At 48.8% G+C, this 23,313-nt stretch overlaps 1 protein-coding gene across 1 annotated transcript in view; it reads left to right on the top strand.

Annotated features, from left to right (window-relative positions):
• Positions 1-8,427, top strand: part of NPHP4 (nephrocystin 4) — a 115,709-nt gene extending 107,282 nt beyond the window's left edge. Inside the window, 7 exon segments of the mRNA XM_004385101.1 lie at positions 2,342-2,498; positions 3,046-3,131; positions 3,718-3,803; positions 5,056-5,227; positions 6,136-6,315; positions 6,643-6,786; positions 8,287-8,427. Of these exon segments, the coding sequence (XP_004385158.1) occupies positions 2,342-2,498; positions 3,046-3,131; positions 3,718-3,803; positions 5,056-5,227; positions 6,136-6,315; positions 6,643-6,786; positions 8,287-8,427 (966 nt within the window).
• The last annotated feature ends 14,886 nt before the right edge of the window (positions 8,428-23,313 follow it).

The raw sequence follows: 23,313 nt of genomic DNA, 5'->3' as shown, positions 1-23,313 counted from the left end.
ATTTTTGCATCTGTATTCATGAGAGATATTGGTCTGTAATTTTCTTTTTTTGTGATGTCTTTGCCTGGTTTTGCTATCAGCGTTATGCTGGCTTCATAGAATGAATTTGGAAGTGTTGCTTCCTTTTCTATGCTCTGAGGTCTTCCTCTTTTTTGATGATGTTCTGCTTTACCAAGCATGATGTCCTTCTCCAGGGACTGATTCCTTTTGATAACATGTCCAAAGTATGTGAGACGTAGTCTCGCCATCCTTGCTTCTAAGGAGCATTCTGTTTGTACTTCTTCCAAGACAAGTACAACCACAAGTACAGGCCACTTATTTTGTAGAATGAATGCCTTTAGTTTGGGTTTATCTGATGTTTCCCTGTGACTAGATGCAGATTATGCATTTTGGGCAGGAAACTCAGCAGTTTTGCTGTGTTCTTTCCAGAACATCTCATCAAGAGGGGCACCATGTTGATTTGTCCTATTACTGGTGATGTTAACTTTTTCATTGGTTAAGATGGTATCTGCCAGGCTTCTCACAGTAAAATTAACTAAGAAGTATTTTGTACTTAGTAATTAGAAAGTAACTAAAGAGTATTTTGTCCAGAGATACTCTGAGACCACGTACATACCCTATTCCTCATCAGACTATCACCCACTAGTTTAGCATCCATTGGCGACCCTTGCCTGACTCAGTTACTGCTGGGATGGTTGCCTAGTGGTGATCTCAGCTTTCACATTCCGTCTATACTTATTAGCTGGCGTTCTAAGTAAGATAGAGCTTTGCCTTCACCCTGTTAGTCTATTTGTCATATCCTGTGAACTATGAATTCCTCTTTTATTCAGTGGGTTATAATCTGTTGCTATCATTGTTTGTATTTTGCTGTCATATGTCCCAGATTGACTATGGCAGCCCCTTCATTCTGGACCCTGTGTCTTTTCCACATGTCCTTGTCATTCTTTGAGTACTTCCTTACTTTCTGGTACAATGGTTTTGTTCCAGTCTCATCTTATGCTTTCCCTGTGCCAGTCTGGAATCAGCCATTTATCCAAGCTTCCTCTTAGTGGAGAAGGTATTTAGAAACCAAGATCTGTGTACTGGGTATGCTTATTGCTACTGAGGTGTAATTGATTTTAAGTTCCTCTCAGCAGAGAACGCCAAGTGGTACATGTATGTAGGCGCATGTACATTTATACACATGTATGGGCACAGACACACATACATGTGCATTGAGGTCTATATCTGTCTATATGTTAAAGACTATGAATCATACCAGTGCCTCCAGTACCAGTCCAACACTACAGGTTTTCCTCTAGCTGTCCTTTGTTCCATATTTGTAGTTCTCACTTCTTCTAGCGAGGGTCAAGACTCCCATCATCTCCAGTATATTTACTTATTTGCCTAGTTCCTGTATGTGACCAGTCTGCTCACCACACTGGCCAAACCCGCTTGGCCTTGGTGCCACTGACCTTGCTGCTGTATGTATGTGTATGTTTTTCAAAGTAGCAGTCCACTAGCAAGACCACTGTAGTAAGAATTCTGAGTGCTTCTTTCTGTCCTTAGGATGTATCTCATTAGGGATGTGTAGTCAAAATACTATGTTGTAAATTTGCTTTAAAGAATTCTTCTCTGGGTTATTATATCACCAACTTGATACATGGTTAGGTTCATTTGTTTTAATTTGTTTTCTATATATATAAAAAACTAAACCCATTGCCTATCGAGTTGATTCCGACTCATAGCGACCCTATGTATTTCAATATATAGGGATCCTCTTTTAAAAATCAAACAAAAAACTAATGTTAGTTTTTAAATTAATGAAAACATTTACATGCATCAAAAAATCAAACTACCAAATAGAATATATTCAGAAAGTTCTAGCTTCCATTCCCTGGCCTCCCTTCATGCTTCCCTCGTCCGTGTGTGTGTGTACGTGCGTGTGCGTGTACGTGTGTGCGTGTGCATGAATTTAGGTCCTGGAGGGCATGTCATAGCACACAGAGAGCTCCCAGGCAGAAACATAAGGTCGAGTGAACCACACAAGGCATAGAAGCATACTTAAAATTTAATACCTTTCACAGGAGTTCCAAAGAGACAAAACCAAAGAAAATATTGTTTGAAGATACAAAGGTGAGAAAAAAAGCCAGGGGCCAGTAAACACAAGTTCTGGAGCATGGTCTCCCCTGGGAGCATCAGGGCCTGCCATGTGGACCCCCACAGGCTCTGCCCCTGCATTTCTAACACCCTGTCCTCTCCACCTCATGGTCTTAGTGCTCGTTGGAGGAGACACGGTGCAGGAATCTGCCCTGAGCCACCACGCCTGTCCTGACACCACCTGGGTCTGTTCTCTCCGCAGGTCACCTTCCGGGCCAGCAGCGGCAAGCCCCTGGCCGTGCTCTGCTTGGCCGTGGAGCCCCAGCCCCATGTGGTGGACCAGATCTTCCGCTTCTACCACCCGGAGCTCACCTTCCTGAAGAAGTCCATCCGCCTGCCCCCATGGCACATGCTTCCAGGCAAGTGTTCGTGCTGCCCCAAGGTGGCAGGTGGCAGGACGCCACCTCACGATGCACATCAGTGAATGCCAGGTGAACACCTACCTTGTTGTTTGAAATGGTGCTTTCCTTCCCTCCCCCAGGATGAGTCTGCCCTTCTAAAAATCACAGTGCCTCAGCTCAGGTCTACCACATCAGACACAAGTGTGGGGCAGGTGGCCTGTGCGACGCTCAAGTCTTTAGCCTGGGATTCACTTACTTCCCAGCAGGTGCCTTCAGAACCAGGTCCCCTGCTAGATGGGACCACCAGTTACTTTCAGGTCACTTTTCAAGTCCCTCTGAGGAGTCTCTGAGGAGGTGGCTAAAAGTGGGCCAGGCTGGAGTAGAAGTGGCCATGGTGTCCCTGCAGGTGTAAACTGAGGTTTCATTGCAAGTCTCTTTTGACCCCGTGTCAGGCCATTCCCACCCTGGACACTGACGGAGACATGACATGCCGCAGGGCTGTCTGCCACACTGGCTGGGCTGTTGAGAAAGATGTCTGTTTGTTCTGCTGTTTTTCCTTCTCCAGGCGCCCCTGTGGGACCCCCCGGCGAGGACCCCCCAATCCATGTTCGATGTAGTGACCCCAATGTCATCTGTGAGACCCAGAATGTGGTATGTCTATTGTGGCCCCTGTCTGGGGAGTGTGCCTCTCAGCTGGGGCTCCCTCACAGCACCCATGCCCCCGTCATTACCCCTGGCTCCTGACACTCTATCTGCGGTTCTGGGCTATATGCTTCTTCCAGGGTGCTGAGGGCTGTGCTGATGTCCTTGTGAGAGTTTTGTGAATGAGTTTTCATTTTTTTTCTCTGCTAGTGGATCAGTTCCTTAATCATCTGAATTTAAATTAAAAAAAGGCACGAAGCAAAGGGAATAGAGTGGATGGTAATTAAGGCCTTTATTAATTGCCATTGTGTAAAGGAGAAAGGCAATAATTGTATTAGGGCTGATTAGGAAACTGGATAAAATCTCCTGCAAAATATAATTATCAAAATCAATGTAAAATCAAGAGGTTAATGATCTTCTCTTTTGCAGTGAAAAAAAAAAGTGAATTCTGATGAGTACCGAAAATGAATGAGTTTGTTGGGGGCAGGGGGCCTGGTTGTCACCCGCTTTCGCTCTGCACAGATCTGGATACTGGGATAGGGAGGGCAGAGTGCACCACGGTGTGTGCACCAGTGGCTGCCTTGTCTGCTGGCAGGGCCCCGGGGAGCCCCGAGATGTGTTCCTGAAGGTGGCCAGTGGTCCAAGCCCAGAGATAAAGGACTTCTTTGTCACCATCTACGTGTGAGTAACAAACTCCCGTCTGCAGGTGGTGGGAGAATCGGTAAGGTGGCAGGTTGGCAGCTGTGGGTGGCATCACTCGGGATGGGAGCTGAGGTTCTGGGGCTGGGAGGAGCCTTAGGAGGTGCCTTGGGAGGCATCCTTTCTTCTCTGGGTGGCACAGACGGCCGGCCTGGCTGTGGAGGTGTGGGCGCCACTCTCCAGGGACCCATTGGTTCCCCTTAGGCTCACACCTGGTGGGCCAGGCCCTGAGGAAAGAGATGTGACAGTTCCACCCCTTCTGCACCCTGTGACGCCCAGCAGCCTAGTTATTCTCCTGCCGAGTGTCAAAGCAGAACTTCTTCTGTGGACACCTAAGCCGTGTCCACCCCCAGGGAGATACGCACTGGCTGATTACCATCCTTTTCATGCCTGGAGACTGGGATGGAATCCTCCTTACTTTCCTCCCCCAGGCGAAAGAGCTCAGTTCCTCTACTTTTTCCTCAGAAGTCCTAGTTCCCAACCCTTTGAGTTCCCTTTTAAACTGGTTCAAGCTGGAAGACTTCTGTTGCTTGTCTGAGAGCATGGCAGGAACCGCGCCCTAGGGTGGGGCTGCCCTAGGCCCCTTGTGTGCTGCGTGGACACTGAAGAGTCATTCCGCATACAGGCCCGATGGCGGTGGAGAGCAGGGTCTTGGTGGGGTCTGGCAGCACCTGAGAAGTGGATGCAGGGTCTCCCGCAACAGTCTTGGAGCCCGCTGTGTCCAGGCCTGAGTCCCAGCTGTTGCGTGGCCCCTGGGCTTTGCCTCAGGACACTGCTTTGGGATTTGAGCTTGCCCAGCTGCATGTTTGGCAAAAGCTCCCGTTGTTGTTCAGTTGTTCACTTGGTTCTTAGACACCCACTGTGGCCAGGCAGGGCCCCGGTGCCACACAGCAGAGTGAAGACTAGGCCACAGCTGCCTTAGAACGTTCCAGTTTAGGTGGGAGGTAGACAAGGGAGGGCAGCTGGGCCCACCCCATGTCCTTCTTGGAGCCCCTCTTCCCGCTCCCTCCCTCTGGCCTCCGTGGACAGGCAACACTTCCTGCCTCTGTTCCCGTTCAGCTCTCAGGAGTTGGCTCAGTGCTGCCAGCCTTGTCCTTCATGATGGGCTCCCATCCCCCAGGGCTCCTGTCCCCCATGGCGCCCTTCCCACCAGGAGTCCATTCCCCAAGCCTCCCCCCACCCCCGCCAGGGCCCCTGTCCTCGGGCAGGCGCAGACCCCTCTGTTCTGCTGCAGGGATCGCTGGCTGGCAGCACCTGTCCAGATCTGGCAGGTCCACCTTCACTCCCTGCAGCGTGTGGACGTCTCCTGCGTCACAGGCCAGCTGACCCGCCTGTCCCTGGTCCTTCGGGGGACACAGACAGTTAGGAAAGTGAGAGCCTTCACCTCACACCCCCAGGAGCTGAAGGTACAGCCTGGCTAGGGGGCCACTGGCCTGACCTCTGCCTTTCCCTGCCCTGCCTGTGGCCCGGCCCCAGACGTGATCGCGATGGGGGCTTCAGCATAGCTCAAGGGTTGGTCCTGGTGATAGACTCTTACAAGACCTTTTATAACTGAACACATTTTTTACCAGAGTCTTCACCAAAATCGCCTTTTACTAAGTGTGTCATTCATAGGATGACTGACGTAAACCGCAAAGGCAAACCTTCACAATTACTGAAAGCTAAATATTAATAGTTGCTCTGGAGTAGATGTAGCCGTAATTATGTATCTAAAGTCCCTTTGGTGGTGCAAACGGTTAATGTGCTCGGCTGCTAACGGAAAGGTTGGAGGTTCAAGTCCACCCAGAGGTACCTCACAAGAAAGTCCTGGTGATCTTCTGAAAAATCGGTCACTGAGAGCTCTATGGAACACAGTTCTACCCTGACACACCTGGGTTCACCATGAGTCGGAGTCTACTCAACGGCAGCTAGTTGTTTGTTTGTTTGTGTAATCATGCATCTGGATGGTGAGGGAGATGCCAGTGCTCTCCTGGTGGGCCAGTGTTTAAGTGGAAAGTTGTCTGAGCTTCATCTCTGTTGAGGCAGAACACGGGGAGGAGCCGCTCGTGGGAGGAAGGGCCGGCCCGTCACGGACCATGACATGCTGTCGTATTGACTTGGGAGTTCAGGTTTCCCCTGTGGCTGCATCTGACAGCATGCAGGACCTGGCCGTGCTGCCCTGAGCCAGACCCTTCAGGCAGGCCCCCGGGTCCTCTGCTCAGGGGATGGAAGCTCCTTTCCCACCTGTCCGCCCCACGTGGCCTCTGGGTTACTCCTTGTTTGCAAATGTGGGAGAGCGCACCCCTGACTTCACTTCTCTCCTGTGTTTCTTGAGATGGACCCACAAGGTGTCTTTGTGCTGCCCCCTCATGGCGTGCTGGACCTGCATGTGGGTGTGCGGCCCCGCCGGGCCGGCAGCAGGTTCGTCCACCTCAACCTCGTCGATGTGGACTTCCACCAGCTGGTGGCCTCCTGGCTCATCTGCCTCTCGTGCCGCCAGCCTCTCATTTCCAAGGTCAGTGCTGACGTGCGGAGGCAGCCCGGCACTGGTGGGCCCCAGACATGGCCGTGTAATCCAGGCAATGAGGTGTCACCTGGCTGTCACCACTGGTCCCGGGGAGGAGGTCCTTCCCTGTAAGGCCGGGCAGGGGCTGGGTGTTTGCTTGTTTCCCATCTGTGTCCCCTCGGCCAGAAGCTGCAGAGCGTGTCTGTCTGTCTCTGCTGTGTCCCAGCTGGAGGGCCACGCAGGTGCAGAGCAGGCTCAGGGAGAACTTTGAGAAGGCACGGATGGCCGTTGCCTCAGGACTGGTGACAGCGTCCCCTGCCCTCTCTCCATGCTCAGGCCTTTGAGATCACGATGGCTGTGGGTGAAGGGAAGGGAGCCAACAAGCGGATCACCTACACCAACCCCTACCCATCCCGGAGGGTGTACCACCTGCACAGCAACCACCCCGACCTGCTGCAGTTCAAGGAGGACTCCTTTGAGGTGCGGGGGGCGAGTACTGGCCACTTTGGGTACTGGTGGGGCTGACTCATGGGGGTGGGAGACTTGGGGAGCCCTGCTTCTCCTGAAGCCCAGACAGTTCCAGAAGTGTGACACGACAGTGAGGAGCAATTCAGTTAATGAGGGACAGGCTTCAAAAAGTCATTGAAATGTGGAAAACAGCACTCTCTACTTTGGGTTAAATCCTTAAAATGGTAGGTGGGCTCCTGATGAGCCAGCTCTTCTAAGACCTGCCTTCCTGGCCGTATCGCGGGGGGAGGCCCAGCACCTCCTTCCCTGTGGTGTCTGGCCGGTTTATCTAGGACTGTCCCAAAGACCACTTGTCTTACAGACGACCTCTGTCTGCTGTAAAGGCTGCACAGGAAGTGCAGCAGACCACACTCTATCCATTAGGAGAGGACGTTGATTGCAGCTTCTCCTCGTAGTGTGGGCAAGAGCGGGTGTGTCCAGGGTTTTCCCAGTAATATTGGAAAATACGTTTAAGAAAATAGGCTGACATCAGGGTCTGACTAGCTCAGTTGCTAACCAAAAGGTCAGCGGTTCGACTCCACCAGCCACTCCTTGGAAACCCTATGGAGCAGTTCTAGTTTGTCCTATAGGTTCGCCATGAGTTGGAATTGACTCAAAGGCAATGGTTTTTTGTTTTTTTTTTAGCATGTCACTGGACTGTGTCCCTGAGGGCCCTGGGTTGGCCTCCTGGTTCCGATCCTCCCCGGCTGCGGGAGCAGCAGTGTCTTAGGCTAGGCATTGGATGCACCCAAAAGGGACTTAAAATCCTTCCTCGGCCAATGTGACCTGGTGTCCGGTTGAAATAAATGTCAGTGTGCATGAAGTACGCTAGAAAAGAAAGCACGACAGGCTCAGCGTTGACTGCTGTGATTCTGACACTTCTTTCCAGGTTGGAGGAGTCCCTGGGTGGCACAAATGTTAACTGGTTGACTACTAACCAAATGGTTGTCAGTTTGAACCCACCCAGAGGCACCTTGGAAGAATGGCCTAGAGATCTACTTCTGAAAAAGCAGCCATTGCTCTCTCAGTCTGTGCAACTGTACTTCCTACTAGCCCCCAGCAGACCTCCTCTGTGAGTCAACCAGCCACTTCCAGTAAAAATACCCTGTGCCTTTTGAGACTTGAAGACTTCACTGTTGACTTCTGTCTGAATTGCCTCCCTCGACTCAGTTTCTCGACTAGTTTGCAAATTTTATGCATTCAGTTCAATTCATTCAAGTATACATAGATTTTACCCATTCATCTTGGTAAGGAAGATATTCCAAACAAAAGAGCAAGGTGTTAAGCATGGGGAGATAGAATTATTGAGTGGCTTCCATATGAAATGTGGTGGTGGCAGAGTAAAAGGTTAAAAAAAAAAAAAAAAGCAGCCATTGAAAACCCTGTGGCACACAGTTCTACTCTGGCACGTTCAGGGTCGCCAGGAGTTTGAGTCGACTTGATGGCAGCTGGTTTGGTTTGGTTTTTTCCCAGGTCGGAGGAGGCGAGACCTACACAATCAGCCTCCGGTTTGCCCCAAGTCAGAGTCCTGGGGAGGAGGAGATTCTGATCTACATCAACGACCATGAAGACAAAAATGAAGAGACGTTTTGCGTGAAGGTCATCTACCAGTAAAAGGACGCCTTGCAGGGACACACAGCCTCTGTGTCTTCTGTGCCAGCCTCTGCACTGCTCCAGGAGCGCCTTGTCCTCTCCTTAATACTCTTCAGCTGGGGCGGCTGTGGACGTCCTGCACCATATGCCCTTTTCCCCCTGGCTTCTCTGCAGCATTTGACCTCAGGTGGGCGGCCCGATGACCTGTGAACTTGGCCAAGGAGTGGAGAGACCACCATGCCCTGTTTGTGATGCTCATGTCCAGACAGGCTGCTGCCAACACCGCATGTACAGAGCAAGACCCAGACCTGGGTGTGTACAGTGGCACCGCCGGCGCGCTGCCCGCGCATGGCTGCACATGAGGTCGCTTCACTGTGCTGCAGACAGGAGTCCCTTCGACAAAGTCTCTTGATTTGCTTTCAACAAAACGACTTACTGATTTTACCAAAATGCATTTTATGAATCATCTTAAGTGATAAAATTATGTTTTTCTTGCTGCATTTTATACAGATATATTATTTGATATGCAGTGTTTATACTGGCCTTATTTCATATCTGTTTTTTAAATCAGTGTACAAAACACTAAACTTTCATACTTTTTCCTTTTGACAGTTTTCTTGAATATTTTCCGTCTCCATTGTAAGCCTGTTTCTCCTTGAGGGAAATGTGCCTGGGGGACACACTGGGGAACACTCAGGTGGCCTGTGCCAGTCCTTCAGGCTGGTGAGGCCATGCAGGCCTGGCCAGAGAGGGCTGAGGACACAGAATTCTACTAGAACTGTGCAGGAGGTGGCTGGAGCGAGGTGGGCTGGTTTCCCAGTCCTTTGCTGTATTCCACTGAACGGGGGTCATGGCCACATCGGGGCCACCATCTTTTCACAAAGAGCACACCACCCCATCCGTACTTTCAGGAATTCACCTTCCTTTTTGTGGAGAAGATGACTAATCACTCTGTTGCCCCAGTGCGCTGTTCCGATCGTGACCCAGCCACATCTCCCAGAAAGTGCTAATGCGCCTGGGTGGGACTTGTGTGGGGCATGGGTTTGGCTTTTCCTATATCTCTTGCTGGGGATGAGCGTAGACAAGCCAGGTGTTGGGGGTGCCCAGCCATGTTTGTGTGCCTGGGCCTTGCGTTTTGATTAGTCCGTGTTGCGCTCCACTCCCCTGAGACTTGGAGACCAGCCTCTGACTCTTCTAAGGACCCGACAGAAATGGCGTAGTGTTCGCCTCAAGGGATTTGGACTTTCTTATATAGTAGGCCCGCCCCAATGTCCAGCCCTACTCAAGCAAACAACTGTAAGGCATCCAGCCCCATGAAAATCTCAGCCAAATACTTCGTGCTGGGAGATCAGCCACCACCCAGAGGTGAGACCCGTGCTGGGATGGGCCAGGAAGGCGTGAACTGCTCTGCGGCCTCTAGCTGATCTTCCTCTTTGCCATCATGACAATACCATGGCCAGAATGACTGGACAGCTGAGGGGTCCTGGGAAAGGAAGTCCTATGACTTGAGCTGTCTGCAAGAACAGTGTGGAATGAAGAGCCAGGAGACCAGGGCTCAAGCCCAGCTCCTCTTAATTCTCTCTTTTTTTTCCATTTAACTTTGTATTATAAAAAAATTTAAAGAATGATAGCGTTTATACCCCTATACTTACTACCTAGAGTCAACAATGGTTAACACGTTTGCCATCTTTGCTTTCTCTGTATAAATTTTTTGAATCATTTGAAAGTTGTAGACATCATGACCCTTTACCCTAAGTACTTCGGCATGCATCTCCTAAAAAGGATATTCTCCTACACAAGCACGTACTACTATTACCTAAGATACTTTACAAAGTTTCCTTGATAACAAAAAATAACCAGGCCATATTCAAATTCCCTCTGTTGTCCTCAAAATGTATCTTTAAAACAAATCATTCTTTTATTGATGGATATTTAGGTTCTCTCCAGTTACTTGCTGTTATGAGTTATGCTACAATTAATGTCCATGTACACATCCTTTTGGAGATCTATGAGTAATCTTTTTTTTTTTTTTTTTGATTGTGGTTAAATATGTATGTCCCCAGCTTCACTCCTAGCTGACTCTGACCTTGGTCAAGTCATTCAGCCTCTGGGCATTTGTTTCTCTGTGTGTGGGCCTTGCCCACTGTCTCTCAAAGGGACTGGGGAGTTCGGTGAGAGAGAAACAGAGGAGTTTGAGGAGCTGGTCCATTTCCAAGCTGAGTTGCTTGGCCTCGGATTGGTGGGACCATGTGTGCCTGGAGCAGCCCCCAGCCCAGCGCTCCCCGGCCTTGCAGCTGGCCTCAGGCAGGGATGCTGTTCATGCTTCTTGTCCCATGGCCACGCCGATCAGCAGGAGAAGAGCATGTCTGCAGACAGTCACAGTAGGGTGGGAATGAAAGGTAGCTTTCCAAGGGGATGGCCAGTGTCTTGGGTGACAGCAGAGGACTGGCCTCTCAAGATCAGGGAAAGGACATGAGCCACTCTGTTGGGGTCTTAAAAGGTCTTCTCACCCCATGAAACATGGGCACACTTGGGGGTTTGTTAGTTGCCGTTGAGCGAGCTCCGACTCACAGTGACTCCATGTACAAGAGAAGGAAACGTTGCCTGGTCCTGTGCCATCTTCATGATCATTGCTATGTTTGAGCCCATTGTTGTAGCTATTGTGTCAATCCATCAAATTGAGGATTTCCCTCATTTTTGCTAACGCTCTGCTTCACCAACCGTGATGTCCTTTCCTAGCGATTGGTCTTTCCTGGTGATGTGTCCAAAGTAAGTGAGCCGAAGTCTTGCCATCCTCGATTCTAAGAAGCATTCTGGTTGTACTTTTAAGACTGATTTGTTCATCCTTCTGGCAGTCCATAATATATTCAGTATATATACTGGGCCCTATGGGGCAGTTCTACCCTCTCTATAGGCTTGCTATGAGTTGAAATCAACTCGATGGCAATGGGTTTTTTTTTTTTTTTATTGGGGAACAGGGTTCTTTATAAAGATTAGCCTTCCCCAAAGGTTGCAATCCCCCAGAGATTGGTTGCTCCCCACCATTTTAAGGGTGAGCCAGGTTCTTCCGTGGAGCTCCAGGCAGAGGTCAGGAGTCTGCCTCCGAGGGGATGGGTGGGCGGGCGGTGGTGAGTGATTTATGGTGCCACTGCTGCCGCCTTCCTGCAGGCTGGTTTCATGAAGTCTGGGACTTGCTGAGCTAAGCACTCGTCCTAGACTCTTCTAGCCTGCATACCTGAGGCGCTGTCAAGCCCTAGACAGAAATATCTCACCGACTGGCAGCACTTTGAAAAATCACCCATGTGGCTCACGCCTTTGGAAGGAGCGGTGATTCTGGAAGACTAATTCCTTGCTCTCCCAGCTGAGACTGGGAGGAGGAGAAGGTGGGAGGGGTGCAGGTGTGTATGTGGTGGGGGCCCTTCTATTCCCCCCCCATTTCCAGATGCTTCCAGGAGCTGGCTCATCTGCCCCTACCTGCGAGGAGACAGGCCGCCTACTCGCTAGAGGCTTCCTCTTTGTCAGCTGAAGTTTTGTTCTGGAAAACTGGGGGGCTCTGCTTTTCCTGTAGAGGCCAATCCACTGGGTGACGCTTATCTGTGTGAAATGGTAGGGCCTCTAGAGCTTTCTCACCCCATGCTGGTCCATGAAATGAAGACCATACGATGGGCTGGTCACTCAAGTCCCATCTACTCTGGATGCCCGAGACAAGGTGACTGTAAAGACCACGCATGTCGTCCCTGACAGTGCTCCTGAGTGATGCACGGTACGGACACTGTGCACCCTGTATGCCAGGCCACATCCCTGCACCTGCGCCCACAAGCACCCTCACTGACTGTAGGTGTGTTGTTATCCCCACCGTCCAGAGGAGGGAGTGGCACCAAACTGCAGATGGACCTCCTATTGCATGGCTCGGCAGGGCACCCTGGCTAGTCCTTGAGCTCACCGAGGGTAGAGGAGGCACTGGTATCACTGAAATGGGGAGGTCAGGCCCAGGGGGAAGAAGTGGCCTTGGCCTTTGCGAAAGAGATGTGGCCAGCCAGAGAGGCTTGCACGTACTCTCTCTCTTTCTTGCTCATTCACATACACTTATTCACTCATTCATTCACTCAATGACTCATCCCTCAACTCATTCACACACATTCGTTCATTCACTTATTCTCACATATTCATTCACTCATTCATTTATTCACTCATTCATTCCCTTACTCTAACTCATTTACTCCTTCATTTGCTCACTTTTCCATTCACTCTCAGTCGCTCATTCACTCTCATTCAGTCGCTCATTCATTCATTTATCCACTTGTTTACTTATTCACTCATTCTTCCGACCCATATTTCTGGCATGATGCTCTGTGCCAGATGTCATCTAGGGGCCTGGGAACACCATGGTGCCACGAGATAGACACAGTCCCTGCCCCCAGCAACGGACCTTCATTAAGGCACAGACAATAGAAAATGGGTGTATCACACAGTGTCAGGTAAGGGCATGAAGAATAGGGTTTACTTTAGATGAGGAAGTGACCACTGAGCAGAGGACACAGATGGAGGAGGAAGCAGCAAATGCAAAAGAACGGCAGGGAATGGAGGGACGAGGGGGTGAGGCTGGGAGGAGGCCAGGATGGAGAGGTGGCCATGAGGCCTGTGGGCTTCAGGAGGAGTTTGGACTAGATCCTAAGGGTGATGAGGAGCTGCTGGGCTGAAGTGGACAGGTGCCCTGTTCTGGGACCCCCGAGTCCTACTTTCCTGGTGCCTCTGTCAGCACAGTGCCGAGTCCTTACTGGGGGCGGTGGCCCTGAGGTCACTTCACTCCCACCTCCTCAGGCCTCCAGACTCTCTTCACCCCTCCCTATCCCCCACTGCCTTTGGTGGGAGTGTGGTTATTGAGAGAGGGGCTTCTCCTGCCAAGGCTGGGAGGCTTTTGAGGCCACTGGGCCTGGCTTAGGAGCTGCCACCCAGCCAGAGGGGCCTGCCCACCCCCTTCCCTGCCTGGGCCTCCCATGCGGGGCATGCTGTTGAGTGGTCGCCTTGACCCTTGGACCTGCAGTAACTCTGCTGTCCCCTGACTTCTGTAGCTGCCTTGACCCAGCTCTGCAGTCACCGCTTGGTCCATAGCATCTCAGGGGCAGAGCCACGGGAAGGCTCGGTCCACGGGAGGAAGCGGTGACTTAACCTCATCACCTGAAGCCACGGCAGCCATCCTTCTTTGGGCTGTCTGTGCTGGGTGCTTACTGGGCCTTTCTCCTGTGTGTCTCCTCTCACAGCCATGCAAGGGAGGTGATCTCATTCTAGAGATGAGGTAATAGGATCAGAGATGGCAAGCAACCAGCCCAAGGCTACACAGTGGTTGGAGGTAGGGTTGGGGCTCCCACCTGTGTGTAGTTGCTTTTAATCACTAAGTCTCCTGCCCCAAAGGACAAACCATCAGTAATGACACGTGTTAGTGGCCACAGGGGCGGGGTAGGGCGAGGGTCAGCAGAAAGCCAAAAGAGCACTCCTGTTTGGGAAAGAGCGGGCAGGTAGAGCCCAACTCTGTTTCTGTGTGCCCCTGCCCTGGGCACCGACCCCTGCAGGCACGCACGGGCACCTGCTGCTCGCTTTTGGCTAAATTCAAAGGCGGGGGGAGGAGACACCCCAACTTCTCTAGACACTTCCTGGCCATGCTTCCACAGAGGTGTGGCTCGAAGGGTGCAGGTTTTCCCACGGGACCCCAGGAACTGTCTTATCCTCCTAGGGCTGTGCAGGCACCAAGACGCCTCCTCGGAGCTCCCGTCCCTCCTAGCCTGACCGGCACCAGGTGCAAGGTGTCACGGACAGCGTGGGGAGGACACAGTGAATCAGGCTGAACCCATAGCGCATCCTCACCTGATGGTGGGCTGAGCAGGAGCAGAAACCCACCCCCAATGCATGGCCAAGGGTGTGTGCCGCAGCCTCGGCCCTGAGAGCTTGCTGCCCTGCCTCTGCACCCATCCTGCCAGAGACTCCACGCCATTACTGGGAGGACACCTGCTCGACTGTGGAGAGGTGCCCATGCTTGGTGATGTGGAAACCAAGCTCTTGATGCACAGACCCTCCCTCATTCACTAACCACCCCCCGCCTCCCCTTTTCCCCCCATTTGGCTGTGGCCTCTAGTCACCCTGAGCCCAGAGGCCTCTCCTGACACTGATGCAAACAATGATATGGGCGAGAATTGGCCCAGCATGGGATGGACAGGGCTTCCTTTTCACTTTAGGCCATTATGAGCCATTTTGGGAGCCCTGGTGGCATGGTTAAGCGTCTGGCTGCTAACTAAAAGGCTGGCAGTTCAAATCCACCAACCGCTCCTTGGAAATCCTATGGGGGCAGTTCTACTTCCTATAGGGTCTCTATGAGTTGAAATCGATTCGATGGCAACAGGTTTGGTTTTTTTGGTTTGAACCATTCTGAGGCCTTTCCCTCCTCCCTCCTCCCTTACTCCTGACCTCCTCCCTTCCCTCCTCCCCTCCCTCCTCCACCCTCCTTCCTCCCTTCTCTCATCCCTTTCCTCCCACTTCCCTCCTTCTTTCCCTCCCTTTTTCTTTTTTTGCTTTTCTCACAAAGAACAGAGGTTTCTTTTATGATGCAGTTCACCCTCACACACATCATGCTAGGATGGGTGTCCCTGCCTGTCTGCTTTGCCCACTCACTGGTGGCCTGTGTGCTCTTCCCAGGGCAGGCCGTCTGGGGGAGCTGGGGGCTCTTCTACTGGGGCAAAACCCAAGGGCAAGTTCGCTGTGTGCTCTGGGTTGCAAACATGGACTTTTCTCCTTCTTTGTGAACCCCAAAGTATTCAGAGATGACGCCCCAGAATGGACTAGCATTACAATCCCACTTCTGACTTTCCCGTTGTTGCCAGCCCCTGGTCCAGCTGCAGCAATTTGCATGTGGAAGTGCGCCCTACTTGGGGAGCCCCCTCCCCAAGCTGGGCCTGATGGCCCCGGATCAGACAGAAAGCAGCTGGGCTGTGCTCTCCCCGCACAAAGACGGCCACCTTTCAAAGGGAACACCATCATTCCCATCAAGGGCATTTTTAAATTATTTTATTTCTTCCCTCCTGCTCCTCTCCCCTCCCACCCCTGTTGAAAGATACTTTTAACCAAATGGAGTCAAATGAAAGCCAGATTAGTTGCTTTGCTTTTCTCATGCCTGATAATGATTTAATGCTATGTTTGTCTCTCTTTAGAAATTAATTAGGCGCCTTTTAAAATCATTGCCTCAGGTTCTAAGGGGTTGGGGAAAACAACCATTATGTTTCCTTAACAGCCTTTTCCCTCCAATGCAAAGGGTGGGGATGAAGGTAACTCTGACCCCCACAATCTAAATTGCAACAATTTCAGTTTTATTTTATGGGGGCTGTACTGAGGCATCTAGATAGGAAGGAAGGAACGGAGGGAGGGAGGGAGGAAGGAAGAACAGCCTATTGCTGGGAAGTGGTTCACTTGGGCCTAAGTCTTCGTGACCAAGCTCTGAGGGTCTACTTTGTCCTGCGTAGGATGCTTCCCTCGAGTCAGAGGACGACAAGTAGAGAACGTAAGACTGTTCCTGCTGGAGGGAGTCTATAGGTGGCACAAATGGTTAATGCATCTGGCTGCTAACAAAAGGTTGGAGGTTCAAGTCCACCCAGATGTGTCTCAGAAGAAAGGCCTGGTGATCTACTTCTGGAGAATCAGTCATTGAAAACCTTGTGGAGCGCAATTCTACTCTGATACACATGGAGTCACCATGTGTCAGAGTCAACTTGATGGCAGCTGGACTGCTTCCCGCGGGAGAAGGGACTGGGACTCCACATCCAGTTGAAACCCTACTAATTAGGATACATCTACTGGAAATGCTGCATGGGCCCTTTGGCTCTCCTGACCCCAAACTAAAGCCTCACCTGAGCTGGCCTGTGGTGCAGCTGAGCAGAGCTGAGGGAACCTTCCCTCCATGTGGAACGAGTGCTCGAGTCACCACACTGCTCCTGTTCTCAAAAGCGGTCTGTGAAAGCCACGTGCAGGTAGGAGGGGGGGTGACTGAATAGCAGGTACCCCACCTGTCCTTGGTTGGATGGTGACCCGCCAAATTCACATCAATTTAGAACCTCAGAATGTGGCCTTGTTTGGTAATAGGGTCCTGCAGGTGTAATTAAGGTAAGGATTGAGATGAGCGCATACTGGATTAGGGTGGGCCCTAGACCCAATGAAATTGTCTTTATAAGAGAAAAGGACATAGTGACATACAGAGGGAAGACAGCCATGTGACGGTGGAGGCAGAGATTGGAGTGATACATCTACAAGCTGAGGAATGCCAAGGATCACCAACAGCCACCAGAATTAAGAGAAAGGCAAGGAACAGATTCTTCTTCAGAGCCTCCAGAAAGAACCAACCTTACTGACACCTTGACCTCGGACTCCCACCCTCCAGAATTGTGAGAGGATAAATTTTTGTGGTTTTAAACAAAAAAATTACCAAACCCAGTGCCGTCAAGTCAATTGTGACTCATAGCGACCCTATAGGACAGAGTAAAACCGCCCCCCAGAGTTTCCAAGGAGTGCCTGGTGGACTTGAACTGCTGACCTTTTGGTTAGCAGACGTAGCTCTTAACCACTACACCACCAGGGTTTCTTGTTGTTTTAAGCCACCCAGTTTGTGATATTTATTACGGCAGCCCTGGGAGACCAATACAAAAAGGAGTTCTGGAACCCGCTCAGCTCAGTGGAACTTGGAGAGACCTCAGGTGTCTGAAATATTCCTGTTGTTGTTGTGTGCCGTTGAGTCAGTTCTAACTCATAGCGAGCCCGTGTACAACAGAGCGAAACGCTGCCCAGTCCTGCGCCATCCTCACAGTTGTTGTTATGCTTGGGCCCGTTGTGGCAGCCACCCATGTCAGTCCATCTCGTTGAGGGTCTTCCTCTTTTTCACTGCGCTCTACTTTACCAAGCCTGATATCCTTCTCCAGGGACTCTTCCCTCCTGATACCATGTCCAAAGTATGTGAGACGTAGTCTCGCCATCCTTGCTTCCAAGGAGCATTCTGGTTATACTTCTTCCAAAACAGATTTGTTCATTCTTTTGGCAGTGCATGGTACATTCAATATTCTTCACCAACATCATAATTCAAAGGCGGCAATTCTTCTGTCTTCCTTATTCATTGTCCAGATTTCGCATGCATATGAGGTGACTGACTTGGGTCAGGTGCACCTTAGACTTCAAGGTGACATCCTTGCTTTTCAACACTTTGAAGAGGTATTTTTGTAGCGGATTTGCCCAATGCAATGCGTCTTTTGATTTCTGGACTGCTGCTTCCATGGGTGTTGATTGTGAATCCAAGTAAGATGAAATCCCTGACAACTTCAATTTTCTCCATTTATCATGGTGTTGCTTATTGGTCCAGTTGTGAGGATTTTTGTTGTCTTTATGGTGAACTGTAATCCATACTGAAGGCTGTGGTCTTCGATCTTCATCAATAAGTGCTTCAAGGCCTCTTCACTTTCAGAAGCAAGGTTGTGTCATCTGCATAACACAGGTTGTTAGTCTTCCTCCAATCCTGATGTCCCATTCTTCTTCATAGAGTCCAGCTTCTCGTATTATTTGCTCAGCATGCAGATCGAATAGGTACGGTGAAAGGATACAACCCTGATGCACACATTTCCTGACTAAATCACGTAGTATCCCCTTGTTCAGTTTGAGTGACTGCCTCTTGGTCTATGTACAGGTTCCTCATGAGCACAATTAAGTGTTCTGGAATTCCCATTCTTTGCAATGTTATCCATAATTTGTTATGATGCACACAATAGACTGCCTTTGCATAGCCAATAAAACACAGGTAAACATCTTTCTGGTATTCTCTGCTTTCAGCCAAGATCCATCTGACATCAGCAATGATATGTCCCTGGTTCCATGTCCTCTTCTGAATCCAGACGGAATTTCCGGCAGTTCCCTGTCGATATACTGCTGCAGCTGCTTTTGAATGATCTTCACCAAAATTTTACTTGCATGTGGTATTAATGATATTGTTCAATAATTTCTGCATTTGGTAGGATCACCTTTCTTGGGAATAGGCATAAATACGGATCTCTTCCAGTCGGTTGGTCAGGTAGCTGTCTTCCAAATTTCTTGGCATAGGTGAGTGAGCACTTCCAGAGCTGCATCCATTTGTTGAAAAATCTTAATTGGTATTCTGTCAATTCCTGAAGCCTTGTTTTTGCCAATGCCTTTAATGCAGCTTAAACTTCTTCCTTCAGTACCGTGGGTTCCTGATCATATGCTACCTCCTGAAATGGTTGAACTTTGACCAATTTTTTTTGGTATTGTGACTCTGTGTATTCCTTCCATCTTCTTTTGATGCTTCCTGTGTCGTTTAATATTTTCCTGTAGAATCCTTCAGTATTGCAACTAGAGGCTTGAATTTTATTTCAGTTCTTTCAGCTTGAGAAATGCAGAACGTGTTCCTCCCTTTTGGTTTTCTATCTTCAGGTCGAAATATTCCTATAACGAGCATATCAAGACTTCCAGTCCTTGGGAAGGATAAAACCAAACCAAGCCCAATCCCGTCGAGTTCAATTCCGACTCACAGCAACACTGTAGGACAGAGTAGAACTGCTCCATAGGACTTCCAAGGCTGTAAATCTTTACGGAAGCAGACTGCCACATCTTTCTCCCGAGGAGCGGCTGGTTGGTTGAAAATGCTGACCTTTTGGTTAGCAGGCGAGCGCTTAACCACTGCACCACCAGGTCTCCTTTTGGCAAAGATGGTATGGTGTAAATATAATGGATAACCCCATAATGGGGGCAGGGCCTTTGGTGCCCATACTGAGGCCCCCAGGGTGGCCCCTCCTCTGGCGGCCGGTGTGGCTGGGGTGGTGGGACCTTGGATCAGGCTGCAGCTCAAGGGAGCAGTGCCGGCCTCTGCTGTCAGTTTTCTCGGCTCTCGTCAGCTGTTCCGAATTGATCTGTGAGTCAAGGTTCTAAAGATAAATTTCATCGCAAGAATTCAACCTTGAAGTAACCGTGTACCAAAGTAATGTGTTTCTCCCCAGGAGGCAAAGTCACTAAGAGGAGGGTTGTAACTACTTTTAAGGGAAATGAATAGTCAAAAGACCCTTCTTGCATGTAAAAATTCAGATCTGTTGGGAGAGGCATGGGGCCCAGACAGGATGCCTCCTAGGTTTGAAGAACGAGCATGAGGCATTGTGCAAGGGGCAAGGTCTCCAAGGCTGGATAAAGGCTGTGCAAAGGCCCTGGGGCTGCAGGTCAGATGTCTATGCCTTTCACCACCAGTCCAAGCCACCCTCTCCTTGTTCAGGGCCACTGGTGGCCACCACCTCCTGGTTGCTCTCCTTGCTTTTACACTGGCTCTCTAGTACAAAGCCAGCATGACTTTTTTGAAATACAAATTCAATCCAGCCACCTCCCTAGCATAGAGCCCTTCAGTGAGTAGGACAAAGACAAGAATCATGTTTAGGGCCCCAAGGCCCCTTTCCATCTCCTCAGCTTTATCCCATCCTCTCAGCCCTCTCACCTGGGCTCTGAGCATTCTGCAGTAGGCAAGAGCACGGGCTCTCTGGAGCCTACAACCTGGCCCAAATCCTGGCTCAGCCACTGCCTAGTTCTCTGATCTCGGGGGTTCCTTAGCCTCTTTGTGCCTCAGGCTTCTTCTCTATGAAGTGGGGACTCTAGTAGCTCCTGCTACATAGGACTGCTGTGAGGATAAAATGAGTGAATGCACGTGAAGTACTTAGGACCATGCAGGTTATAGCTGGTAGATGATATGACTGGTCTCAGTTATTTGATGCCCTCCTGTCTTAGTTAGGAGCCCTGGTGGCACAGTGGTTAAGAGCTACAGCTGCTAACCAAAAGGCTGGCAGTTTGAGTCCACCAGCCGCTCCTTGGAAACCCTATGGGGCAGTTCTACTCTGTTTTACAGGGTTGCATTGAGTCAGAATCGATTTGATGGCAATGGGTTTGTTTTTTTTGGTTTGTCTTAGTCAGGATTATCTAGAGAAACAGAACCAGTGGTATACATACACGCACCCCCCCACACAAGCCAGTTGCCATTGAGTTAATTGCAACTTATGGTGACCCTGTGTGTGTCAGAGTAGAATTGTGCTCCATAGTGTTTTCAGTGACTGATTTTTCAGAAGTAGATCACCAGGCCTTCCTTTTGAGGCACCTTTGGGTGGACTCAACCCACCAACATTTTGGTTAGCAGCCAAATGTGTTAACTGCACCACCCAGGGAATATATATATATGTATATATAATATATATGTGTATATATATATATGCATATATGCATACATATATATAGATATGCATATATATATATACATGTAAATATGTATATTGCTGTTGTTGTTAGGTGCTGTCAAGTCGGTTCTGACTCATATTGACCCTATATATGACGGAACGAAACACTGCCTGGTCTTGCACCATCCTCATAATCATTATTATGTTTGAGTCCATTGTTGCAGCCACTGTGTCAATCCATCTTGCTGAGTGTCTTCCTCTTTTTCACTGATCCTCTACTTTACCAAGCATGATGTCCTTCTCAAGGGACTGATTCTTCCTGATAACATGTCCAAAGTATGTGAGACAAACTCTTGCCATCCTTGCTTCTAAGGAGCATTCTGGCTGTACTTCTTCCAAGACAGATTCGTTTGTTCTGGCAGTCCATGGTATACTCAATATTCTTTGCCAATACCATAATTTAAATGCATCGGCTCTTCTTCAGTCTTCCTTATTCACTATCTAGCTTTTGCATGCATATGAGGCGATTGAAAATATCATGTCTTGGGAAAGGTGCACCTTAGTCCTCAAAGTGACATCTTTTGCTTTTTAACACTTTAAAGAGGTCTTTTGCAGCCAGTGCAATACGTCATTTGATTTCTTGACTGCTGCTTCTGTGGGGATTGATTGTGGCTCCAAATAAAATTAAATCCTTGACAACTTCAATCGTTTCTCTGTTTATCATGATGTTACTTATTGGTCCAGTTGTGAGGATTTTTGTTTTCTTTATTCTTTTTCTTCACTGCTGAAGGCTGTAGTCTTTGATCTTCATCAATAAGTGTTTCAAGTCCTCTTCACTTTCAGCAAGCAAGGATGTATCATCTACATATTGCAGATTGTTAATGAATCTTACACCAATCCTGATGCCCCGTTCTTCTTCATAGAGTCCAGCTTCTCAGATCATTTGCTCAGCATACAGATTGAATAAGTATGGAGAAAGGACACAACCCTTATGCACAACTTCCCTGACTTTAAACCACACAATATCCCCTTGTTCTCTTCCAACGACCACCTCTTGGTCTATGTACAGGTTCCTCATGAGCACAGTTAAGTGTTCTGGAATTCCCATTCTTTGCAATGTTATCTATAATTTGTTATGATGCACACAGTAGAATGCCTTTGCATAGTCAATAAAACATAGGTAAACATCTTTCTGGTATTCTTTGCTTTCAGCCAAGATCCATCTGACGTCAGCAATGATATCCCTCATTCCAAGTCGTCTTCTGAATCCAGCTTGAATTTCTTGCAGTTCCCTGTTGATGTACTGGTGCAACTGCTTTGAACGATCTTCAGCAAAATTTTACTTGTGTGTGATTTTAATGATATTGTTAGATAATTTCTGAATTATGTTGGATCACCTTTCTTTGGAATGGACACAAATATGGATTTCTTCCAGTTGGTTGGCCAGGTAACTGTCTTCCAAATTTCTTGGCATAGATGAGTGATCACTTCCAGCACTGCATCTATTTGTTGAAACATCTCAATTGGTATTCTGTGAATTTTCAGAGCCTTGTTTTTCACCAATGCCTTAAGTACAGCTTAGACTTTTTCCTTCAATACCATTGGTTCTTGATCATATGCTACCTCCTGAAATGGTTGAATGTTGACCAATTCTTTTTGATACAGTGACTCTATATATTTCTTCTATCTTCTTTTAATGTTTCCTGCATCATTCAATATTTTTCCTGTAGAATCTTCCAATATTTCAACACGAGGCTTGAAGTTTTTCTTCAGTTCTTTCAGCTGGAGAAATGCTGAGTGTGTTCTTCCCTTTTGGTTTTCTGACTCCAGATCTTTGCACATTTCATTATAATACTTCACTTCGTCTTCTTGAGCCGCCCTTTGAAATCGTCTGTTCAGCGCTTTTACTTCTTTTTTTCTTCTTTTGCTTTAGCTACTCTATGTTCAAGAGTAAGTTTCAGAGTCTCTTCTGACATCTATTTTGGTCTTTTCTTTCTTTCCTGTCTTTTTAATGACCTTTTGCTTTCTTCATGTATGATGTCATTGATGCCTTCCCATAGCTTGTCTGGTTTTCAGTCATTGATGTTCAATGCATCCAATCTATTCTTGAGACGGTCTCTAAATTCAGGTGGGACATACTCAAGGTCGTATTTTGGCTCTCATGGACGTTTTTTTCTTCAGCTTCAATTTGAACTTGCACATGAGCCATTGATGGTCTGTTTCACAGTCAGCCCCTGGCTTTGTTCTGACTGATGATAGTGAGCTTCTCCTTAGTCTCTTTCCAAAGATGTAGTCGATTTGATTCCTGTGTATTCCATCTGGCGAGGTCCATGTGTATAGTCGCCATTTATGTTGTTGAAAAAAGGTATTTGCAATGGAGAAGTCATTGGTCTTGCAAAATTCTATTATATGATCTCTGGCGTCGTTTCTATCACCAAGGCCATATTTTCCAACTACTGATCCTTTTTCTTTGTTTCCAGCTTTCACGTTCCAATCACCAGTAATTATCAATGCATCTTGATTGCATGTTTGATTAATTTCAGACTGCAGAAGTTGGTAAAAAATCTTCAGTTTCTTCAACTCTGGCTTTATTGTTTGGCGGGTAAATTTGAATACTAGTCGTATTAACTGGTATTCCCTGTAGGCGTATGGGTATTATCCTATC

This window comes from Trichechus manatus, unplaced genomic scaffold (genome assembly GCF_000243295.1).
Source record: "Trichechus manatus latirostris isolate Lorelei unplaced genomic scaffold, TriManLat1.0 scaffold00133, whole genome shotgun sequence".
Taxonomy (NCBI): Eukaryota; Metazoa; Chordata; class Mammalia; order Sirenia; family Trichechidae; genus Trichechus; species Trichechus manatus.
The sequence above is the reverse complement of the archived record's forward strand: the minus strand, read 5'-3'. Positions and strand labels throughout refer to the sequence as shown.